This window comes from Nuphar pumila, chromosome 1 (assembly GCF_984573655.1).
Source record: "Nuphar pumila chromosome 1, dmNupPumi1.hap1.1, whole genome shotgun sequence".
NCBI lineage: Eukaryota > Viridiplantae > Streptophyta > Magnoliopsida > Nymphaeales > Nymphaeaceae > Nuphar > Nuphar pumila.
In genome coordinates this window covers 106,232,021-106,243,282 of record NC_143249.1, presented here as the reverse complement: position 1 = coordinate 106,243,282, position 11,262 = coordinate 106,232,021, and the positions used below count along the sequence as shown (strand labels likewise).

At 42.8% G+C, this 11,262-nt stretch overlaps 1 protein-coding gene across 1 annotated transcript; it reads left to right on the top strand.

Moving 5' to 3' along the window:
• Window positions 1-304: 304 nt before the first annotated feature.
• LOC149849086 (uncharacterized) lies at window positions 305-8,742 on the top strand. Its single transcript, XM_090007016.1, has 12 exons — window positions 305-431; window positions 522-1,105; window positions 1,481-1,808; window positions 1,949-2,015; window positions 2,238-2,300; window positions 2,455-3,562; window positions 3,613-3,622; window positions 3,672-4,548; window positions 4,684-5,133; window positions 5,491-5,630; window positions 7,875-7,994; window positions 8,657-8,742. The coding sequence occupies exons 1-12, from the start codon at window positions 305-307 to the stop codon at window positions 8,740-8,742; spliced, it is 3,960 nt and encodes a 1,319-aa protein (XP_089863142.1).
• The last annotated feature ends 2,520 nt before the right edge of the window (window positions 8,743-11,262 follow it).

Here is an 11,262-nt window from a genome sequence, read left to right as displayed (position 1 = left end):
CATAGCTTGAATTCCCATTTCTGTACTTAAGTATATTTAGAATAGATTTAATTTTGAAGTTGAATTTCCCTTTTAGCATGATTAGCATAGTTTAATTGCATTTAGTTTTAATTCCTTGCTTTTCTTCGTTGTTTACTGCTTTCTTTTCATTTACGTAGTCAGGTCGCATAGTTAGTTAGGTTACTTTGCACACATCTGGACTTAGTCCCAGTGTATGCAAGGGCGCAGGAATTTGGGTGTCCCGCTCCAACCGTTCGTTGAGGATCCAGAGAGAATTATACGTTCTTCTCGGAACCGATCCGAAATGGGGGACTTAGAACCCGAAGCTCCGGTGCGCCCTCTCAGGGAGTACTTCCTCCCCACGGAGTACACCCAGGCGTCGTGTATTCGCAGACCAACTATTGGGGCGCCACACTACGAGATTAAGGCCAGTGTGATTCAGATGCTTCCATCTTTCTACGGCCTTAGTCACGAGGATCCCTATAGGCACCTTGACGAGTTCCTTGAAATATGTTCTACAGTGAAAATTCAAAATTTCGGGGATGATGCCATGAAATTGACCATCTTCCCATTCTCATTGAAGGATAAAGCCAAGTATTGGCTAAAATCCTTGGATACGATAATAATAGGGTCATGGGATCAACTTCAGCAGGAGTTCCTGAAGAAATACTTTCCTATCGGTCGGACGAACCAATTCCGGCGAGCCATCACCAGTTTCTCTGAAATGGATGGCGAGCAATTTCATGAGACGTGGGAAAGGATGAAAGAACTCCTTAGGAAATGTCCCCACCATCAAGTGCCCAGATGGCAGTTGGTGCAAAGTTTTTACGATGGATTGTCTGACCGGAATCGTCAGATGATCGATGCTTCATGTGGGGGGACTTTTATGTTAAAAAGTGAGGATGAGGCTTGGCATCTATTTGATACTCTTTCTGAGAACTCTTTGCACCATGCCTCTACCTCTCGCTCTAAGAAAGCCACACCCAGTGGACCCAAGCGGGGTGGTGTCTTGGAGATTGGTCCGTCTACTGAGCTGCAAAGCAAAGTGGATATGATTTCTCAGAAGTTGGACCAACTTCTCTCAAGCCCATCACAACCTCAGCCAGTGTGTGCATTATGTGCCAGTCCGGCACACGTTGTCACTGAGTGCCCTTCAGCAGCTCAGTATCCTGAATTTGTGCAAGAGCAAGTTCAGGTCGCTCAGGGTTACACCAGACCCCAGAATAACCCGTATTCATCTACATATAACCCGGGGTGGCATAATCATCCTAACTTCTCGTGGAAGAATCCCCAGACTTCCACCCAGTTTCCCCCCTCTCATCTTGCTCAGCCGCCACCATTCACTCAGACACTTCAGAGGCCGAGTTTTCCTCAGATCATTCCTCCTTATTCTTCCCAGCCCTCACAAGAGCCTGCACAACAGACTTCTTTCGAGGAGAGACTTCTCCAGGCATTCCAGGAGGTGAAAACCTCTAATCAGAATGCCTTCGAGAAGTGCAGCCAGATCTTGAGTTCTCATACTCAATCCATTGCGAAGTTAGAATCGCAAATGGGGCAGTTAGCAGAAGCAATAAGTCGGAGACCTGAGGGCAGTTTGCCGAGTCAGGCCGTAATGAACCCGAAGGGCAAGAAACCAATTACAGGAAGCTTGTACATTACAGATTCACAACAACAAGCCAAAGCTGTTATGGCCCTTCGGAGCGGACGTGAGTATCACTTCGAGAGTAAAACAAGGACAGAGGAGCCAGAACCGATCATACCATCTTCTGCGGCTCAGTCCTCAGCCCCAGTTCAGAAGCAGGATAGAGGTGAGCCTTCTCACAAAGAGGAGGACCCCCTGATGTACATCCCCAAGCCACCCTATCCAAAGGCGTTAGAATCTCCCATTGGCAGAGGAAAGCAAAGCACCAAGGTTCAGGATATGCTTGAGATCTTCAAACATGTACAGATCAACCTGCCATTGCTAGATGCCATCCAGCAGGTGCCGGCTTATGCCAAATTTCTCAAGGAACCTTGTACTCAGAAGAGGAAATCTAGAGGAAGAGTTCCTACCAAGGTCCATCTGACTGAGCATGTGAGTTCAGTGCTTCAGCACCAGACTCCACCCAAGCTCAAGGACCCTGGAGCCCCGATTATATCTTGCACCATAGGAAACATCAGGATAGAACGTGCCTTGCTCGACCTTGGAGCAAGTGTGAACATTCTGCCCGGATATTTCTATGATTCAATTGGGCTAGGAGAAATGAGAACGACCCTGATTACACTCCAACTAGCCGATCGCTCCGTCAAAGTGCCGAGAGGTATCTTGGAAGATGTGCTAGTGAAAGTGGATGAGTTCTACTTTCCGGTCGATTTCATTATCCTTGACATGGAGGGAATTGATAGCCAGCACCAGACTCCGATCATTTTGGGCAGACCATTTTTGGCGACTGCCAATGCCTGCATCAACTGCAGAACCGGAGCCATGGACTTGTCGTTCGGCAACCGAAAGGTCAGGCTGAACATCTTCAATGCCGCGATGGGTCCAGTGGGAGATACGGAGTGCTTCCAGGTTGATATAGCTCAGGATTTAGTTGAGGCACATCCAGAGTTGTACATGATAGAGGAGTCCCTTGATATGTATTATACAGTAGATGATAGTTATAGAGATAGTGTAGATGTGTCGTTAGCATCGTCAGGATCCCATATTTGGAGAAGGAGCATTGAGCCTCTCCCACCACTTGCTGAGACCCCAGCCAAATTATCGATAGAGTCTCCCCCACAACTTGAGTTGAAACCCTTGCCGGATTCACTCAAGTATGCATATCTCGGAGTTGGTGAGACTCTGCCTGTGATCATCTCGTCAAAGCTCACAGAGGAGCAGGAACAGAGACTGCTAGACATCTTGCGAGAGCATAAGGCAGCGATTGGTTGGGGGGTCGCAGATTTGAAAGGGATTGATCCTTCATTTTGCATGCATCAGATTCATTGTACTGACGAATCAAAACCGGTGCGTGACACGCAAAGGAGATTAAACCCCAATATGAAGGAAGTGGTGAAAAATGAAGTGGTCAAGTGGTTGGATTCTGGGATTATATACCCGATTTCTGATAGTCAGTGGGTCAGTCCGATCCAGGTCGTGCCGAAGAAATCCGAACTCACTGTTGTGGAGAATGAAAAGGGGGAGAGCATTCCGATGAGGACCACCATGGGGTGGCGAGTCTGTATTGATTATAGGAAACTGAATGCGGCAACACGGAAGGATCACTTTTCGTTGCCATTCATTGATCAGATTTTGGAAAAACTCGCCGGACAGAGCTACTATTGTTTCTTGGACGGATATTATGGATATAATAAAGTAGCTGTCCATCCTGACGACCAAGAGAAAACCACATTTACCTGTCCGTATGGCACCTTCGCGTTTAGGCGTATGCCGTTTGGGCTCTGCAATGCCCCGACAACTTTTCAGAGGTGCATGATTGCTATCTTCTCTGGCTTGGTGGACGACGTCATGGAAGTTTTTATGGATGATTTTTCTGTGTATGGCTCTTCCTTTGAGGATTGCCTTCAGAAACTTACTCGAGTACTGAGTAGGTGTATGGAGACGAATCTAGTATTGAGTTGGGAAAAGAGCCATTTTATGGTCCAAGAGGGGATTGTACTTGGACACATTGTGTCCAAAAGAGGGATAGAGGTTGATCGAGCGAAGGTTGAGTCAATTTCACGATTAACTCCACCCACCACTGTTAGGCAAGTACGTTCATTCTTAGGGCATGCCGGATTTTACAGACGGTTCATCAAAGATTTTAGCAAAATCTCTCGACCGCTCTGCTCGTTATTGGCAAAGGATCAGCCCTTTGAGTTTGATAATGATTGCATGAAGGCCTTTGAGATACTCAAAGAGTCCTTGACCACTGCGCCCATTCTGAGATCTCCAGATTGGACACTTCCATTTGAGATCATGTGCGATGCTTCCGACTATGCGATGGGGGCCATTTTAGGACAACGGGTCGACAAGAAGCCTTACGTGATATACTATGCGAGCAGAACTCTGGCCGATGCTCAGATGAACTACACCACGACAGAGAAGGAACTGCTCGCAGTAGTATTCGCTTTAGATAAGTTTAGGTCCTATCTTCTTGGTTCGAAGGTGGTTGTCTATTCTGATCACGCTGTATTGAAGTACCTTCTCAGCAAGAAAGACACCAAACCGAGGCTCATTCGCTGGGTTCTGCTACTACAGGAGTTTGATCTCGAGATTCGAGATAAGAAGGGAAGTGAAAATGTAGTAGCAGACCATCTCTCTAGACTGATCGTGGAGTCTACTCTGGATCAGAGGCCGATCAGTGATTCCTTCCCCGATGAGAAAATTATGGCCGTCGGAACATCGCAATTACCTTGGTTCGCAGATATTGTGAACTATCTGGTTTCGAGGCAGATTCCTGTGCATTGGAATAAAAATGAGCGTGAGCGATTCTTATCACAGGTGAGGCAGTACTATTGGGATGAACCAGAGTTGTTCAGATATTGTGCAGACCAGATCATTAGAAGGTGCGTCCCGGAGGAAGAGTATGAGTCCATCCTCAGTTTTTGTCATTCACTAGCTTGTGGAGGGCATTTTAGTAGTAGGAAGACAGCTGCAAAGGTTTTGCAGTCTTGTTTTTTTTGGCCGACACTCTACAGAGATGCACATGAGTTTTGTAGGAAGTGCATTCGTTGTCAGCAGACTGGGAATATGTCCAAGAGGGACATGATGCCCTTGCTCCCGATCTTAATTGTTGAGATTTTTGATGTTTGGGGCATAGATTTTATGGGCCCATTCCCACCATCGTTCGGCAATTTATATATCTTAGTGGCGGTTGATTATGTGTCCAAGTGGGTCGAGGCTGTGGCAACCAAGACCAACGATCACAGAGTTGTGCTTAAGTTCATTAAGCACAATATTTTCAGTCGTTTTGGTGTGCCACGTGCGATGATAAGTGATGGTGGAAAGCAATTCAGGAATGTGCAGGTGGCTTCTCTTCTGAGAAAATATTCTGTCAATCATCGGTTTACCACTCCTTATCATCCGCAGACCAGTGGACAGGTCGAGGTTTCTAATAGAGAAATCAAGCGGATCTTAGAAAAGACAGTCCGCCCGGACCGCAAGGATTGGTCCCAGCGATTAGATGATGCTCTTTAAGCATATAGGACTGCATTTAAAACCCCAATTGGCATGTCCCCATATCGTCTTATTTTCGGGAAAGCGTGCCACCTCCCTGTCGAGTTGGAACACAGGGCTTACTGGGCAATCAAGAAGTTTAACTTCAATATCACCCAAGCTGGAAAAGAGCGATCATTGCAACTCACTGAGCTAGAAGAGCTCAAGAATGATGCATACGAAAATGCCAAATTATACAAAGCTCGCACTAAGGCCTTTCATGATAAGCACATCATCAGAAAAGTGTTTGAGCCAGATCAAAAAGTATGGCTATTCAATTCTCGTTTACATCTATTCCCAAGTAAATTAAGGTCAAGATGGGATGGACCTTACATTGTTAGGGAAGTATTTCCGCACGGGGCAGTGACATTATTTGACCCAAGTACCAGAGGCACATTCAAGGTGAATGGGCAAAGACTGAAGCCCTACATTTCAGGTACTTTACAGGCAGGTGAGTGCGAGGTCTTGGATCTCGCAAAAGAATAGGGTCTGAGCAAAATAATGTATTATATGTATCCTAGAAGGAGAAATTTCAGTTAGCATTTGTTTTTGTTTCGTATTTGATTTTATATGAGCTTACAATTGCTTTGATTCATGCAGGCTTATCTGACATTCACTGTGTGAGAATAGGTTATTGAGCTCAGGACATGGCTTTTAGAGCAGACAATCGATTAGGTCAGTTGAAAACTGAGCATCCGCGTATGCTTAGTGGTGGAGCATGATCCAGTCTAGAATCAGCTCAAGAGGCCCCCGCATATCAGGTCGTATCTATCCGCTCTCCTGTCTTGATTTCAAGTTCTGTTAGTGTGCATCTACACTGTAATTTTATATCTCTGCATGCCACTAGGGACAGTGTCATTCAAGCATGGGGGGGGGGTTCAGTAGATACACACTATTTTATCCTGTTTATCATGTTTTGGTAACTAAAACTCATAAATTAGGCATTTCAGAATTTTTTTTAGCATATATGAAGGTTGTTGACATAATCAGACATGTTAGAAACTTTTAGAAGCCCCATGAGGAAAATTTTTTCTGAACAAAGCTAAAAGGAGCGAGTATTTTTGTGAAGTTCAAAGAAAATACTGTATCTGAATGCGAAAAGCTAATTTGGAATCACAAAGTATAAGTAAGCACAGTTTGAAATAAACTACTAAGTAAATGAAAAATATTAGGAAAAGCTCGAGCTTAAAAGAAAAGAGTCTGCGTTAGGTTGTTTGGATGATTTCACAATCCCGAGTAAGATGAGTGCAGAAGCTAGTTCAAGCATTTGCATTCCACCCGAAAAGGAGAAGGAAAGCTTTGAGAGCCTCGGAAGCTGAGACCAGATACAAGTTGAAGTGTCTGAATCTCGTGTTGAAAAGGTAAATGAAGGAAGTCACTTTTGTGTCTAGTTAGTGTCTTTAACATACAGATAGTGGTATAAGAAGGCATTAACCTTGCACAGGGCACAAAAGCAGACCACACGCAGGCGAATGAAAAGAAAAGAAAAGAATGAAAAAAGTGAAAAAATTGAAAATTCAATGAAAAAAAAAAATGAGAGCTTAAATGAAAAAAAAAAAAATCATTACTTAGAAGTAGAATAAAAGACTGTGCAGAAAAATACACAAGTGATGAAAAATGAACAATAGCATGATAATACACAATTTTCTGAGAAACGATCATAGATAACTGCAATTTTTAGAAGAGTGAAAGGAAAATTTTTATCGTGGAGGCAATAAATTTCTAATTATGATTCTGAGAAGTGAAAAATTACATGAAATATTTGCTAAATTTGATTTCTGGAATTGCCTAGCATTTTTAAAGAAAATTTAGAAGTTCTGCATGATTTCTAATGTTTGTGGGTAGCATCTCTGCAAACCCTCACGAGACCTTACTCGTCCACTGGGGTAACCCAGGGGTTTAAAGGGCTTGTTGCATGAGCTAAATGCAACCGTGATTCCTACGAAAGTGAGTTAGTTGTTTAATAAATTTTGCATTTTATTCGGGGAGTACATATCTTCATCGCGAGGGTAGGGTATATTGCTAGGGACTAGCAATTATTCTAGCATGGGGGTATTTGATGATGCATTAATTACGCATAAATATAATATATTTTTATTACATAAATGCATCATTTATAGATTTAGAACCCACACTTAGATGCATATAGATGTCATTGAGCTACGGTTCGAATTTCGTTCGAATCGGATTTAAAACGAGAGAGATATCGCATTTTTAGTGAAACGGGTCAGACCTTGGAGTGAAGCGGGTCAGAAGTGGATCCAAACGCCCATTTTGGGCCTTGGATCTGGGGAAAAATACACCAAATCCAACCCCAATCTAGATCCAAACCTATTTTGATTTTTATTTACTAAAACCCCCTCAGAAAAGGCGCTTAGCAATAAAGTTTTTTTAATCCTTCTTTGGGAAATTGTGAAAAATGAGGATGTAGCTATAAAAAGGGCACAAAACCCTAGAAAAATTCTGTCTTAGCCTTAAGAAAACACACCTCTCTCCAGCCTGATTCTCGTTCCTTCATACGCCTCCCTTAGCCACCACGCCTTCCACCTTCAATCCAGTCCGGTTACTGTAGGGAAAATGCTTGCAGATGCCGGAAACCGCCCCTTCTTCCCTTCCCATCTCTTGTCTCGTTAGCCATATCTTCCTCTTCTTCTCACAACTTGCTGGTGTTGATGTTGTTTGTGGCATTTTGCAGGTACTCCAGCAGGATGCAGCAAGGGAAGAACATCTTCAGCATCATTGAAGGCAGCAGGGTGCATTTCTTGGGCTAATTCCACTCTCTTCCACCTCCACCCTCATCAAACGGCCTCAATAGGTTCGTTCTTTTCCTCTTCTTCTCTTCTAGTGTACAACCCGTGTGATTGAGTGTGTTTGTGTTGTTTGATGGGTTTAGTGGGTTTCAACCGTAGAGTATTACTTGGTGTGTCAACCAGCACCGTAGAGTTTTTTTTTGGGTACACCGTTCAGTCATATCTTTGTTTTTGTTTTAGTTTTAGTTTTGAATCAAGTTGAAGTTCGATCTCCATTCTAATTCTCTGTTTCTGTTTCAACTCCTTGATTTAATTTGTGCATTCGTTGGTTTCATTTGTGCTTTCTGTTTAGTTTTTTTTTCTTTCTTTAGCTTTGCATTCAGCATTACAATGTGCGTATCATAAACTCTTAGAAATCTTGAAGCCGTGAGACCTGTTTTCTGGCTGGAATCCTCTGTTTAAAGTCTGAACAATTTTGCATTTATCTGAAAGATGCCCGATATTTTCATTTTGTAATCACCGTGAAATTCATTTCACGATGTTGTTTTGTGGATGAGCAGTGCTTGATTGTAGATCAACGGTTTCAATCAAGATTGATATCTACAGCTGATTGAAGATTTGAATTGGGCATTGAAAGACAATCAACTATCTGATTTTTAATTGACGATAGAGGAATACGGTGGCTGTTGGAAATTCTGATGAACATCATTGTTGCTTGAAATTCCAGATCCGTATGGTTGTTTTGTGTTGATTGCTGTTGAGCTTTTGGCTTTTAGCTGCAATGCTGATATATGGATCAGGTTAATTGATTAATTGATTGAACATTCTAAGTTCAAATTTCTGAAGCTCTGTAGGGGTTCAATTTGCTGAATGCATCTGTTTGAAATTCCAGTTAGCATGGTTTGAATGATCTCTAAGTTTCTAATGAAATGCTACCGGTGTTTAGTGAAGTATGCTTACTGTTTTGAATCAAATCAAAATTCTATTAAGCTTCCAGCTCAAGCAAAGTACTGTTTACTGAACAGTCTGAACGTGATACATGGCTGCTACTTGCTTACTACCGAACTCTTGAGGTTTCATATTAACTTTGTGATGCAATGCTGTTAAACTATTAGCTATTAATTAATTGCGTTATTGGCCAGTAGTTGTTAGCTACAGTTAGGTAATCTGTAATTGTTACTTGAATTGTTAGTTTATTAATTGTTAAAATGTCTGCTGGTAGTTAAGTGAGTAGTTGCTGAGTTTAGATTATATACTAACATGATTTTTGGAAATAGAATGATGTTAATAGGTTAGCTGGATTCTCACGTTAGCCTTGTTCCAAGGCAATTTTATGCTAGGTGTTTGTTGCATTTGATGGATAGTATGGGTCTCTACAATGATTTTTATGTTGCTATTCAGTATGATTTCAAGTTCTAGTAGTTGTGTTCTAGTATGCTGAAAGATTGCAATAGTTTAGATTAGATATAGTTGTTGTTTAGCATCATTACATTAGAAGTAATTTTCATTGAGCAGTCTAGGTTAGGTTAGTCCAAAGTTGCGCAAGGGCACAATTGTCTTTTTTCTAGTTACGTAGTTCTTCTAACTTCAATCCTTAGAAGTTTACTAAGTTTCTAGTATTAATCTAGAGTTGGTTGCAGTATTAGAATAATTAGTTTAAGGTATTGGCTCTGATAAATTCTTATTTTACGTAGAATTAGGTTAGCAATTAATCTTAGAATTAATTTAGAAATAGTTGTTCCCATTCCAGTATATAGTTTACTAACTTTTCTTTTATATCATGCAGGTGATATTAAGTTGCAGTAAGAGCATCTCGTCTCGATGATAGATTGTCATACCAAGTGATTTGACGAAAATGCCCTTGTGTTCGCAGGCTTAAGTCATTGCGTGCCTCGTTTCTGTTCTTGCTCAATTTTGAATTCGTTGTAATATTTTTTGTAATTGAGCAGATTCAATATCAATAAAGTGCAAAGTTTAGAATTAATCTGAGTATATCTCGTTCCCTGTGGATTCGACCCGTACTCACCACATTCGTGGAAAGTCGGTTTTTATTACTTGATTGGTGATTTTCCGAAACATTTTCAATGATAAAATAGTGTTTAAAAAAATACCATTGCAAAAATCCGATCACAAGGCATATACAATTATGCCAAAACCCTAACTGAAATACACGGAGGGTGCGGGGCAAGGCAATTACTAGTTGAACCGAATATGGTTCAACTTGAAGTAGCCACGGACTGGTTTTTGATAGGAAGCTATTGACGGCCATCATGGTGGCTCTACGAGGCTGTGAGTGTACCAAAACAAGGGTCTACACTCTTGCTGCCAACGAGGTTGTAACTCAACTGATGGTCTGGCCCTTTGGACCAGACTGTCATGCACGCTAAAGGGTTTTGGTCCGACGCATGGTTCGGACCAGACTAACCCACAGATTCGGTTGGGCGGGTTCCTGCCCCTAACAAGGTAAACCTACGGTTCTAAAGAAAGAAGGCACGGGGGCCGAACAAAAAGGGGAAGGGTCTGGTTCTTCGGACCAAACGGCTACTAAGCAGGGTAAGGTCTGAACTTTTCAGTTCAGACCCGAGCCCAAAGTGTCTTAGCCTAGAGGAAAAAGGCCCGGGCGTTCAGCACAAGCTGGCTGGCACTCGGTCCTAACTAAGTGGAGCCGCGGCTAGCATTAGGGGCTAGCTGGGCTGCCAACGGGTTCAGGTCTTAACCACGGTTCAGACCTGCACCCACAGAAAGCTAACAGGGTGCTAACAAGGTGATAAGGGGTGCACAACACCCACGATGTGCGTGCCCAGCTCCAGCCAAGTAAAAACTGGCTGGGCTAGGTTCTCGCCCAACGTTGGTCAATCAGCTATAGGGTAGGTCTGGACCCTCGGTTCAGACCAGCACCCTAACCCACGCCATCTAGCACTATGTGTAGCACGAACATGTAAAGAAATACATTTATAAATGTATAATATATTTATTATTATATATATATATTTTTGAAAACTGCTGCTATTGGGCGCGCGGGCCACCTGCACAGTGCCAACTCCATTCTTGGAGCGAAATGGATGGACAATGGGGGTCTGGTCCACTGGACCAGACTGAGCCACCCTTGCCAGCGTGAACCAGAGCCCAAGGGCTCGGTTCGCAGCAGCAGAAAAGGTGTGCTGGGCACACCTACAGCCAGCCCAACCTGCTCCAGTCCGGGTTCCAAAAGGGAAAACCGAAAGAAATAAAAAAAGTAAAAATAATGAAAAACAAAAAAAACAAAGGAAACAATAGGGTAACACATCAACCACCGACAGCCTGGCCTTCGCACAACTCAAAGGAGGTGATCAC

Excerpts from the sequence above, each read along its gene's own strand:
- LOC149849086 (XM_090007016.1), top strand. The coding sequence starts at position 305 with ATGGGGGACTTAGAACCCGAAGCTCCGGTGCGCCCTCTCAGGGAGTAC. Across the intron at positions 1,809-1,948 it reads AGTTCAGAAGCAGGATAGAG|ATCAACCTGCCATTGCTAGA; the intron begins GTGAGCCTTCTC and ends AAACATGTACAG. Across the intron at positions 2,301-2,454 it reads CTCCGTCAAAGTGCCGAGAG|AACCGGAGCCATGGACTTGT; the intron begins GTATCTTGGAAG and ends CATCAACTGCAG.